Here is a 13,743-nt window from a genome sequence, read left to right on the forward strand (position 1 = left end):
TAAATCAGACCAAATATCACTTAAAATAATGATTCTCCTCTTCCTGTGGGTTCTTTTTTCAAGTTATCTTAAACGTCTAGTCCCTTGCTGCTGCTTTTGGTGCCGGTGGCTCAGACTACTACATCAAATGCTATGTAAGAAAAATCTGATAAATCTGTTACAAACCACCTCCATTTTAAGAAGACCAAACTGATCTGATGTCTAGACTGGCCCTTCGTTCTGACATAGATCTTGCTTTATCCCCTCCAATAAATATATTTTCTCAAGTTACCTGTGGGAAAAACCGTAGGCAAGGGATAAGTGTTCCTTCTATTGGCTGCGGTCATGCCTTGCAGAAAATAAAGAAGATTATGGTTATTGATGATCAATTATCCCAGTCTCTGGACACAACGGCAGGCGTTTCTCCGGACAGCTTTTGTGCTAGCTATTTTCAGTTGTTTAATTAATTACCTTTTACCATATATAAGATTGAAAAGTATTACTTTTGCCATTATTTTCTGTGGTATATTGCTTATATAATCAAAGTTTGTAATTTGGAATTCCAGTTGATAATTGCATTGTGGACAAATGTGAAGTTAACCGGAGATTTAATGATTTAAATATTTGTACTTGGATTTTATTATAACCCTTCATTGAATATTTAATTTAGTCGAGTGCAAATGTTGTTAAAATGACCTAATTGAAATAAAAATAAATTTCTTCTGTAAATTTGTTAGAATTTGAGGCATTGTCACCAGTTTGCAAATTGAGACAAACTAACAGAATCGTAGTGTATGATCCTTCAAACATAAAAATTAAATGAGATTTTAAATTTATGTTAAATCAATAGCCATGTTTAAAATTCTATTTGGTTATGTCAATGGGAAGATTATAATTGGTTGCATACAGAGTCATAGAGTGATGCAGCGTGGAAACAGGCCTTTGGGCCTAACTTGCCCACACTGGCCCACATGTCCCAGCTACACTAGTCCCAACTGCCCGCGTTTGGTCTATATCCCTCCAATCCTGTTCTATCCATGTACTTGTCTGTTTCTTAAATGTTGGGATAGTCCCAGCCGCAACTACATCCTCTGGAAATTTGTTCCATACACCCACCACCCTTTGTGTGAAAAAGTAACCCCTCAGATTCCTATTAAATCTTTTCCCCTTCAACTTAAACCTATGTCCTCTGGTCCACGATTCACCTCCTCTGAGCAAGAGACTGTGCATCTATCTCATCTATTCCTCTTATGATATTATACCTCTCTATAAGATCATCCCTCATCCTCCTGCCCTCCAAGGAAGAGTCCCAGTTTATTCAACCTCTCCCTATAGCTCACACCCTTTAGTCCTGGCAACATCCTTGTAAATCTTCTTTGTACCCTTTCCAGCTTGACAATATCTTTCGTATAATATGGTTCCCAGAACTGTTATAATTGTTAGGTTATATGTTATAATTTTCTCTTTGTGTTTTCCATTTTCTAGGCCCCAGCAGTGGATGTAGTTGCTGTCGGCCTAACATCTGGCATGATAGTTATTCATAATCTGAAATATGATGAAATGGTAATGAAATTTCAGCAAGATTGGGGACCAGTCACAGCAATATCATTTCGCACAGGTAATGAGATTATATCAATGCTGTTTATTTAAGAAGAATTTAGGAAGAAAATGAAAAAAAGCTGTAGGCTCAGTATAAAGTAAAGTTGTAATATCAGTTGAAACAACCCGTATCACACCAATCAATTTTGTACAACTTTGGCTGGTTTAATTTGATACAGTAAGATTTTGATTGTCATATGATGATTTTTAAAATGTCTAGCCTCATTAAATTAATATTTGGTTTTAGATAACCAGTGTACTTAAAATGTCTGACTTTAAAATACAGGCAGTTCTACTGTAAAATGTGTTTCTATAACATGTAGTCCATGGGCCAGAGGGGCCTACCGTGCTCCCCCCCCCATATGATCCTACTTCGTGGGTGTCATTTTGTTCATTGGTATCTCTTCTGTCGGAAAAATGATGTTCCCAAGAAAAAACTCATCTGGACTATATGTTTTTTAACCCCTTATTTCAATCTATGGCAAATTTGTGTGTTTTCACATTTTGCCCTCATTCTTGTGGCCCTCTTCCATCATCCTATGTCAACCGGAAAGCAAATCCAGATTTTGGCTAGTGCCATAGCTGGGCAATTACTTTTGTCTCTGAGTACTTTCCTACAGAGGCAGAGCACTGGCCATAAACCAACTGGTGGCCTCTTTGTTGTGATACTGGTTGGTTGCCTTGGTCCTGCCCTCTGCCTTTGTTGCCAGGACCCAGAGGAAGTTGGAGTGTTTCTTCTGGGCAATCGGAAACACAGTCGCTGCTGCGGTCCTGTATCTCCCAATTGCGAGGGCGGTCGGTCACTGGTGTGCATCCGCATCCAGGTGGCGGCTCTCCACTTCAAGACCCTGCAGAGATTACCTCGGCCATGAGATTTCTCCGCGGATCCGCGGAAATTCGCAGGTTTTGATTATTTGGTAAAAAGAAAATCTGTTAAAAAAAACAAAACAAAAAAACAATTTTTGTCAATCTCCGCTTTCAATGACGTTCCGCTTTAGCGTCACAACGTCTGCCCCTCTGGCGTCACGGCATCTGCCTCTCTCCAGCCCCCTCCCCCCGCCCCCTCCCCTGGTACAACTCCCACCTTACCCCCCCACTCCCTCCCCTCGTACAACTCTCCCCTCACTCCCCTGTTATAACTCCCCTTACCCCACCATGTCATCTCTGGATGCCCGCTCTACCACCCACCAAACGGAGCTCAGGGCCTGTCAGACATTGACTCAGAGACAACAACCTGGCTGCTCAACACCCGGCATGAGATCTAACTATTCCTTTGGTTTATGTTTCATTTGCAAGAGGAAGACCCCCACCCCCCCCCCCCCGAACTCCCTCCCCTGGTATAACTCTCTCCCCTCCCCCCCCCCCACTCCCCGGGTACAACTCTCCCATTAACCCCACTCCCCTGGTAATCACTCTCCCTTTACCCCCCCCCCCCCCCACCAACTCCGTCCCATGGTACAACTTCTCCCCACAAGAGGGCGCGCCAACAGATCTTTAAGTTTCACTTGGTGAGTCCTCTGAAAGGGTAAAGAATGCATGGTTTTATTATCTTGATTTAAACTTCAATTGTCAACTAAATGATTTACTGTTATTTAAGACAGTTGTATTAATATGTTTTTGAACAGATACTAGAAACTAATATGATTTAAACCAGCATCTGAAGTTCCTTCCTACAACATAATTTCAATTTACCATCACCTAATGAAGTGTTCCTTCAGAATACAACTCCTTTATAAATCATGGAATGCCTGCATATAATAGCTAGGGGTTCTTGTAGGTTTCTTTGCACACGTCTGCCATTAAAACTATCCTTTAACATCACAATGTTTTTATGTTTCAATTTTACAGATGGATTTCCAGTGATGGCAGTTGGCAGTCATGTGGGTCACGTTGGCCTTTGGGATTTGGAGGAGAAGAAGCTGATTACCCAGATGCGAGAAACTCATACAACAGCTGTTGCCGGATTAACATTTGTTCATGGAGAACCACTTCTCATTACTACTGGTGAAGACAATGCAATTCGGGTATGGTTCATGTCCTATTATTGTCATAGGACTATTCCCTATAAAGTGTTTTCATAGAAAAAAAAAAGTAAGACTCTAACTACATAAAACAATGATCTAACTAAATGGAATGGCTGAGGTTAAAATAACACTTCACTGTTGTGGATCACGAAGCTCTCATCCTCTTTCTGTGTAAACATCTATTATGTTTGAAGTATAATTTTGCAATCTGTTTACCTGCTCTTGACTGTCTCTGATGGTTCTGCCAATGATCAGTTGTGATTAACTACTTAAGTTTGTACAGAGTCAGCAGTGACAGCCAAAGTTTTGGAAAGGGATGTAAGAAAGAAAAAAGTAATTCATTTCAACACTATGTCAGAGGTAGTCCGAGTGAATTGAAGTGAATGTTAGTGGTAAAGTTAATGAAATCACGATCTGCATGGGTGCAGGAGCCATCCCCGATACAGTATCTATGTTCTCCATCGATGCTGCCTGACCCGCTGAATTACTCCTGCACTTTGTCTTTTATAAAGCTACATTTTTTGTTCCTTGTTTCTACCTATGCACTATTCAATCTTCTTTAATAGCCAGCTGAACAGGATAAGGTGGGATAACACTATTGTTGTGAAAAGCGTAACATAGACAATTTACCCTTTTGTATAAAAAGAAATACAGTAAATGCTTTCTGGTTTATGTTTAGGTCTGGATTTTTGATGCTCCAGGAGGTGGAGGTCGCCTTTTACGATGTCGTATGGGACATGGTGCCCCTCCAACCAAAATAAAATATCATGGATCTGACGGACAAAACATTCTTAGTGCAGGTAAGAATATATATTACCGCATGTGTAATTGCTGTATTATTTGCTAGTCTTCATTTTGTAGAACTGATCTTTTCATTAGAATGAAATCACACTAATCTTCAAGTGTACTTGGTGCTTGTTCTGTTGAGTGGTAGTCTGTATCACTCAACGTATCGTAGATAGTAGATTTTACAAATCTTTTGATTAATGTTTGTGCTCATTGTGTTTTAAAGTTGAGCATAGTTTCACAAATCATCCATTTGTTTTTAAATATAGGACAAGATGGAACTTTGCAGTCATTTTCCACTATTCATGAAAGTTTTAATAAGAGTTTGGGTCATGGTGAGTATAGTTCTAAAGTACAATGAATGTATTATGGATATCTTTCATCTGAATAAGTCTTTAAGGTTTCGCATGGTAGTCTGCTCTGGAAATTTAGGTCACATGGGATCCAGGGAGAGCTAGATAATCGGTTACATAATTTGCTTGATGGTAAGTAACATTAGCAGAAATGCTGTTTTTGGACAGGCAGTCTGACTAGTGGTCTGCTTCAGGAGATGGTGCTGGGTGCATTGTTGTGTCATTTCTATCGCTGATTTGGATGAGAATAGTAAATTTGCAGATGTCACTAAAATAGCTGGCATTTTAGTTAGTAAAGAAAATTATTAAAAATTAGCTTTAAGGTGAGATGGGAGGGGGAATTTAAAGGAATTGTGTGTGGCAAGATTATTTTTTACAAAGAATGTGTGCCTGGAACCAATGTTAGGCGATAGTATAGTGTCATTTAAGAATGGAGGTGCATGGATTGTGAGCAGGCAGTTGAGATTATCTGTGAGGTTAATCTCACTTTGTGAGGTAATAAATGTGAGGTTATCCACTTTGGTGGCAAAAACAGGAAAGTAGACTATTATCTGAATGGTGGCCGAATAGGAAAAGGGGAGATGCAACGAGACCCGGGTGTCATGGTACACCAGTCATTGAAAGTAGGCATGCAGGTGCAGCAGGCAGTGAAGAAAGCGAATGGTATTTTAGCATTCATAGCAAAAGGATTTGAGTATAAGAGCAGGGAGGTTCTACTGCAGTTGTACAGGGTCTTGATGAGACCACACCTGGAGTATTGCGTACAGTTTTGGTCTCCTAATCTGAGGAAAGACATTCTTGCCATAGAGGGAGTACAGAGAAGATTCACCAGACTGATTCCTGGGATGGCAGGACTTTCATATAAAGAAAGACTGGATAGACTCAGCATGTACACGCTAGAATTTAGAAGATTGAGGGGGGATCTTATAGAAACTTACAAAATTCTTAAGGGGTTGGACAGGCTAGATGCAGGAAGATTATTCCCGATGTTGGGGAAGTCCAGAACAAGGGGTCACAGTTTAAGGATAAGAGGGAAGTCTTTTAGGACCGAGATGAGAAAATCATTTTTTTACACAGAGAGTGGTGAATCTGTGGAATTCTCTGCCACAGAAGGTAGTTGAGGCCAGTTCATTGGCTATATTTAAGAGGGAGTTAGATGTGGCCCTTGTGGCTAAAGGGATCAGGGGGTATGGAGAGGAGGCAGGTATGGGATACTGAGTTGGATGATCAGCCATGATCATATTGAATGGCGGTGCAGGCTCGAAGGGCCGAATGGCCTACTCCTGCACCTATTTTCTATGTTTCTATGAGATTAGTTTAACTTGACATAATGTCACAGGCATTGTGGCCTGAAGAGCCTATTCCCGTGCTGTACTGTTCTGGGATAAGTGCCAGATATGGCATTTTGGGAAGTCAAATCAGGGTAGGGTTTTCATAGTGGGGCTCTGGGAAGTATTGTAAAATGGAAGGACCTGGAAGTGCAACTGCATGTTTTCCTGGGGGTAGTGACGCAGGTGAACGGGATGGTCATGAAGACTTTTGCCCTGCTGGCTTTCACCAGTCAGGGAATTGACTAGAAGTTGAGATGTTATGTTGTAGTTGTACAAGATGTTGGTGAGGCCTCACTTGGAGTATTGTGTTCAGTTTTGTTCACCCTGCTAAAGGAAAGATGCTGTTGAGATGGAAAGATGGCAGTGAAACTTTATGAGGATGTTGTGAGGACTCTACTGAGTTATGGAGGTTGGGCAGGTTAGGATTTTATGCTTTTGGAGAGTAGGAAACCTGAGGGGTGATCTTAGAGGTGTATAAAATCATGAGTGGCAGAGTCAGGGTGAATGCACATCGTCTTTATCCCAGGGTTGGGGATTTAAGAACTAAAGGGCACAGGTTAAAGGTGAGTGGCGAAAGATTTAATAGGAACCACAAAGGGCAGTGGGTACATGGAATGAGCCAGATGAAGTGGTTGAGGCAGGCGTGATAACATTCGGAAGACATTTGGACAGATACAGGGATAGGAAAGATTTAGAGGTACTGTATATGAGTCAAATTGGATTAGCTTAGGGGACCACTTGGTCAGTATAGATGAGTTGGGCTGAAGGGCCTGTTTCTATACTGTGCGCTGACAAATTCTTTTCACTTGCACTTTATGTGCAATGTGACGAATAAAACTGATTGTATTGTATTGACTAAGTGCAGTCGAACCAATGTTTTAGATAGTTGCAACGTAATGTCCTCTCCACTATATTGTATGCCCTGATCTTTCACGGCAAACATCCCATCTGCACCACCCTATCGGCTGATACTGTAGCTTTTCGGGAGCTATAGACATGCAGCCCAAAATCCTGCTATTCATCAACATTCCTCAGCCTCCCTGTATATATCCTGTCCCTATTTCACTTCCCAGAATGCATTGCCTTACACTTGTTGGTATAAAATTTCATCTGCCAATGCTCCATTTTCCATTAAAGTAACTTTCCATGTGATTTATATCTCCTGTAGTTGGAACCAACCTTTCTTGCTATCCAAAACAACACCAGTTTTCATGTCATCTGAATATTTACTAATCATCTCTCCTCCATTTATGTCCACGTTATTAATATATAACTAGATCATGAGAGGGGAACATAATTTAAAAAAACTCAATGTCAGAACAACTCTTAAAAGTATGTGCATAGCAATCTGTGGTGTGAATTTGTGGAATGGTCTGGAACAGGAGATAAAACTTAGCACAAACATAATTCAGTTTAAAAAGATGTACAAAAACACTTGTTTAAAAGGATATTGGGATGAGGATAGGTGATTGTGTGGGATATTTGTTATACTGATTGTATTGGGAAGGGTGATGGGTTGTATATATATGACTAAGATACTGTATAATATATGAGGGTTTTTTCTTTTCTTTTTCTTTTTTTCTCTCTTTTGTATGGCTTTGTTAATATTTGATTAGTGTATAAATGTAAATAATTTGGTGTACATATAGCTGCTGGTGTACATATGGTGTACATATAGCTGCTAAATTTGTATAAGATAATTATAAGCAGTTGAATAAGGGGTGGGAATTAATAAGCTTTGGCTTCTTCCTGCTCCTTTTCGGACACATACGATTTCATTTATTTATAGATATTGTTTATGACACTTTATAAATATTCTTGTTTTGTTTTTTGTATGCTGTTTCACACTTGCTTTTTATTCTTTTATTCTGTTCGAAATAAAGAATTAAATAAATAAATAGATAAATAAAGTGGGACCCGTTCCCCCAACGCAATATTCCACCAAACTGTGCAGTGAGGATGGCGGGTTACTTTTATGACGCCAGAGATCCCCATTGTGACGCGAGTCACGGCAACCCTCGCCCAACTGCGCAGGCACGGCCGGCAAGTGGGAGCGTGACTGCAACGTTTTTAAAGTTGAAAATGACAATAACTTGTAAAATTTAAGATCAATGTGAACATATCTCATACTCCCTCTTCAGTCCCCTATTCCTAACCTAACCTAAACACAATATTAGCTGTTAATGAAAACGGAAGAATTTGATTAAAACTTAGTTTTTTGAAAATCACGATTTTTTAATGTAAATGAGATTTGGGATCCCATTGTAACGTCATTGTGAAAGAAAATGGAAGAATTTGAGTAAAACTGATTTTCTTTTTAAATCGCAATTTTTTGTGTAAATGAGATTCGGGATCCAATTGAGATTTGGGATCGTCATTGTGACGTAGACTGACGGCAGGGCAAGTGGAAAAGTGGTTTGAAATGTTGTTTTTGTAAAGTTTAAAGGGTCAATAACCTGTAAAATATAGCATAAATCTGAATGAAACTTGGCTAACGGACACCCCGGGACAATGGTGAGTAAGGTGGGCCAAGAATTGTAGTGCTATTGTGTACTGTTTTGGTGGAGTGTGTGTGTGTGTATATATATGTATATGTGTGTATATCTATATATCACAATCGGTAAGGGTTCCTGCAACAATCCCTGCGGTACACTACTAGTCAGAGACGTTTGATCAGAAAAGTATCCTCACACCTCTACCATGTGCCTCCTCTGGCCAAATTGAACCAAGGCTTACTTGCTCGTCACTTCCTATGTCTTCATATTAGCATAAAGTTTCCTAATTTCTTCCTAATATTTTTGTGAACATGTTCAAGATTGCGTAAATCTCCAGCGAATCCAACTCCACTCCCGGGATGGAGCCAGACTTCCTGATGAGCTTGTTAATTCTGCTGCTGTCTGCGGCCTTTGCCCTGCTACATGGGGAAGCTGATTCTGCCCCACCTCCCCACCATTCCCTTCACTCCTTAGTAATGGGTTTCCATGTGCTAAGTCGTTGCTAGTTTGAATGAAGATACCTCCAGTCAGGAAATTGATACAGGATCAGCAAAAATATATTTTGTATTACTTTGTAGGTCAGCAACAAGCACCGAGAGCCAGCAGAATTATTTTGGGAGTTGTTTTTCAGATTTTACTAAAATAATTAATTTAATCTTTCAAGTAAAATATACCCTCTGTCATCTTCTTGCCTACTCGTTTAACTTGTTTGTATCTCTTTGCAGATTCTTTACATCCTCTTCACATTTTGCTTTCTTAACTAGTTTTAGTTTTTTTAAAAAACACCCACCTAGATAGTAAAATTGAATATATAACTCAGTCCTTTCCATAAAGCAGGGATCGGCAACCTTGTTCTGCACAGGGGCCAGGACGCATGTCTGTGAGCGGATGGCGGGCCACATCTATCGCGTGTACACATGGATCCCGGCCCCATCCCGCCCCTTCGAGGATGCCACCCGGAGCACTGGCCCCTAGTTACGGGCGCTTACGAACATGGCGTACCTATGGACCATTGCCTTGGCTCTGTCCTGAAGGTGGTGGCTCAAATACTCACACTCACTCGGCCCCGGCCTATAGACAACCCCTATCCCGACAGTGATGCCCAGACACAGAAGGTGCGCGGCTGTGCCAGCGGTAGAGCCAGAGCGCACTGCTCGGCACTCAGCGCTGCTCGGCGGCTCCGCCATTGTGGCCGCCAGCACAGGCCTGCTTGCGTCTCCACGCCTGGGCGCCGCGGCCTCGGGCCCGGGAGGTACTGGAGATGACGGACCCTATGTGGTCAACCAGCTTGAACGCAACTCTCGTAAAACATAAAAACTAGTTTGAACGAGTGATCTATTGTTGGTTGTCTTGTAATTCTGCTCCTATTCTCACCCTGTTAGACTGGTTCAGTAAAACACTGTCGAGCACTGGATTCAACCAACTTTATTTCCAATCACAATAACACTACCCCGATACAATACCTAACCAACACAGCGGGTCAGATCCTTGTCTCTACTCATCTAAGCCCTTCAGCCTCGTGCGAATAGACACCTCCAGCAGGTCAGCACAGTCCCAAGTGCTCCCCCAGAAGATCAACGCAGACTCGTGTGCTGTCCCCTCTTATATACCCGTGGTGCGAAATACATGGGGAAGGCAACCCCGACAAACCAATCATAAATAAAGATCATACAATACGTTAATTGACAGTTCCCTAACCCAATCACAAAATATCCAATTATATTGTTTCTACATAAAGTTCCTAATGGAAGACAGTTTCCCTAAGTAAAGAAACATTTTACCAGGTAATATAAACAATTCAGGCAATGTCCCTTGCCTTAACCAATCACAAGATAACAGTGCAAAGACCATGCAACATAGTTAACAGTGGTATTATAACATACCATTCCCCCAACCAATCCTGATCATGTATTTGCATGATCAGACATTCTGGAGCCATGAACCTCATGGTCTTTCCTTCCTTCTCCCCCCCACCCCCCATCAGTCTGAAGAAGGGTTTCGGCCCGAAACGTCGCCCATTTCCTTCGCTCCATAGATGCTGTTGCACCCGCTGAGTTTCTCCAGCATTTTTGTGTACCTTCGATCTTCCAGCATCTGCAGTTCCTTCTTAAACCTCATGGTCTTGCAGCTTTTGCAAAAAGATGCCAAACAGGTTTTGCAAAGGCATAAATGCTCCACCTTATCAGACACTAAAATGGGCAATATTATCAGTCTCAGTGGGCGGATGGGCCTGTATACATGTATCTCTAAACTAAAATAAGATTTTGGGAGGGAAGTCCAGCTAAGTTAATACCTATCAGTGATGGAAGTTGGAAATGCCACAAAATGATGTTTACTTTTATTTGAATTATGCCAGGAAAAGGGAGGAGGGTTCCAGGGTATTTATTTCAAAGTAATTGTAGGCAGAAGATGTTCAAATTTGCCTGCCTTCACTTGTGCAGGAACCTTGTAAGTTTTTAGAAATTTTTAGATAGACATTCGACCCCGTTGAAAAAAATGTATTTATTTTAATGTGCAGATATCCAGAACAGTGGATGAAAAACATGTGGAAAGAATTGCTGAAACTATTATTCAACGGGGCCTAATGACTATCAGTATGAATTTCTAAAAACTTACCGTTTCGAAAATGTAAATTTTTGACAGAGTGTCTCTTGAAATAAGTAATTGTGCAATACAAGGAGTGGACATTTTCTAATCAAATTTCAGGTGTGAAATGTAAAGTGATACAATTTTTGAGTGGGTTGCATAAGTATTGGAATTCCCGCAGAGATCAAGCTGAAAAGTTTAATGAATGGAAAATATCTAACGTCTGCATAAATGTACCTCTACCTGAACTGGTAGATAAATGGTGATAAATGGAGACATTGATTTAAGAGCTTAATAGACTATGCCTGAATAATTTAGAGAAAGCTGCAATTATCTGTACTGGGCATTGGTCATACATCTCGAGCACTGTATTTGTTCTGGTAACCATAAACCAACAAATGTTCAAAGCCTAAACGTAGAGAAAATCTACCTGACTTGTGTCTAGTTGCAGTAGACCTATGTTTTGTACACGGTGCAACAATTTTGCTTTTCGATCATAAAAGTAATAGACTGGAATAATGTGGAATATAATAAGGTACACAGAATAATGAATTCAATGCGAAAATACTTCAGGTTTAAACAGTGTGTAAGGCAAAGAAGCAAACATTTCAGAGTAAACACAAAGTAAAATCCAACTGCAGATACTTGAATTGGAAATTAAAACCAAAAACGGAGTAGGAAAAATTGAGTAGATCAAGCAGAAACTTTGAAAAGAGCGGCAGTTGATGTTTCGGGTCAAATTCCCTTCTTCCGTCCTGATGTTGGAAATATTCTTCAGACAGTGATCAATATTTAGAATAGACCTTTGACGAGGTGGTGGAGCTAAATTTAGTACAAGCCATTTTGTACAAGCCATTGGTGATCCTCTTTGATGGGCTGAAAGACTACTTATTTGCAATTATAAATCGTTAATTATGAAGCCTCTTAGTCAAATAATGGATGAGTGTGAAAGGAAGAATGAGTGAAAATAGCAGTTGAGTAATATATTCTTTCTCAGAAGTTCAGCGAAGAGTTTTTGTAACAACATTTGTTCTTTCCCTCTGCTTCAAGGTTGCAAGAACAAAAAGAAATCTAAAAAGAAAGGGCTGAATTACATTTTTATGAAACTACCTCCTATTACTAACTTTGCTTCAGGTAACTGCATCAATGCAAATACTGTTTTTCTTTTTCTTGGGATGGGGTGATTGGCTTTGAATGTTTGAATATTAGACTTGCACCTTTTCCAGATTTAATTTAGTTGACAAATAGGTATAACAAGCAATGTATGTCTTGTAAGGTGTTTTACTGCATACTGGTGCACATGATGATAATAAATCAATATCAATAATGGTGTTTAAATGTTTTGGTGATTTTTTTTTTTTACATCTAAATTTTGTTCATAAATGTAATTTTGTCTTTGAATACGTTTCTAATGCGATTAATGAATTTATTTTGGATTTGCATGTTAGAAACCGCACGCCAGAGTTATTGGGATGGAATTGTTGCATGTCATCAAGGATGTCAATTCAGTACAACATGGAATTACCAGAAAGGTTCAATGGGAGCATTCAAATTAAAGCCTCGGAGATGTAAGAAAGGGCACAACGAGAATGTTTATGCCACAGTATGTATTTTTACAATATTTATTCCAGTTCACCTGGAACTCTGTACAGATAGATTTGTACAAGTATTTTAGCTGGAAACCATGCACAATCCTTTTTCTATCTTTATCTTCTATAATAATGTTGTATAGTGATTAGAAACTGTATTTGGTGCAGTGTTCATCATTTCTCATTCTGACTCTGGCCCAATACTATAACATGGACCACTACAGCCTTTTAATATGATTAGCTATTTCTTCAGATATATAAAGATTAAAATTGAGGCAAGAGTGGACACTGGACCGCTGGAAAATTAGTTAGGAGAAGTATTTACAGGGAATAAAGAAATGGCGGATTAATTGAATGTTTTTTGTGTCAGACTTCACAGCGGAAGACACCAGCAGCCGACCAGACATTCAAGAGAGTCAGAGGGCAGAAGTTAGTGAAGTTGCTATTACTAAGGCGACGGTGCTTGGGAAGCCGAAAGGTCTCGAGGTGGATAAGTCACCTGGACCAGATGGACTACACCCCAGGATTCTGAAAGAGGTAGCTTTAGAAATTGTGGAGGCATTAGTAGTGATCTTTCAGGAATCGCTACATTTGGGAGTGGTGATAGAGGACTGGAAAATTGGAACTGTTATGCCATAGTTCGAGACGGGAGTGAGATAAAATAGGGGAAACTATAGACTCGCTAGTAGTTGGTGAGATTTTAGTCCATTATTAAGGATGAGGTTTCTGAGTACTTAAAAGCACATGATAAAATAGGTCATAGTCAGCATAGCTTTGTGAAGATGAGATCATTTGCGACAAATCTGTTGGAATTCTTTGAGGAATTAAATAGCAGGAGAGACGAAGGATATATTGTTCACTTGGATTTTCAGAAGACCTTTGATAAAGTGCCGCACATGCGGCTGCCAAAGAAGATGAGGGCCCACGGTATTCGAGAGAAGATAGTAGCATGGATAGAAGATTGGCTGAATGGCAGAATGCAAAGAGTGGGAATAAAGGGG

General features: G+C 40.2%; 1 protein-coding gene across 2 annotated transcripts in view; it reads left to right on the forward strand.

Annotated features, from left to right (window-relative positions):
* wdr36 (WD repeat domain 36) overlaps positions 1-13,743 on the forward strand; it is an 81,834-nt gene that overhangs the window by 18,243 nt on the left and 49,848 nt on the right. For both annotated transcript variants that reach the window (XR_004411330.1, XM_033017416.1), the window contains exons 7-12: positions 1,465-1,597; positions 3,427-3,602; positions 4,282-4,402; positions 4,658-4,723; positions 12,204-12,287; positions 12,602-12,756. Coding sequence is in view for 1 of the 2 variants with exons in the window: in XM_033017416.1 (XP_032873307.1) it covers positions 1,465-1,597; positions 3,427-3,602; positions 4,282-4,402; positions 4,658-4,723; positions 12,204-12,287; positions 12,602-12,756 (735 nt within the window). In the remaining variant the exon portion in view is untranslated. The remainder of the gene's footprint in view (positions 1-1,464; positions 1,598-3,426; positions 3,603-4,281; positions 4,403-4,657; positions 4,724-12,203; positions 12,288-12,601; positions 12,757-13,743) is intronic.

This window comes from Amblyraja radiata, chromosome 3 (genome assembly GCF_010909765.2).
Source record: "Amblyraja radiata isolate CabotCenter1 chromosome 3, sAmbRad1.1.pri, whole genome shotgun sequence".
NCBI lineage: Eukaryota > Metazoa > Chordata > Chondrichthyes > Rajiformes > Rajidae > Amblyraja > Amblyraja radiata.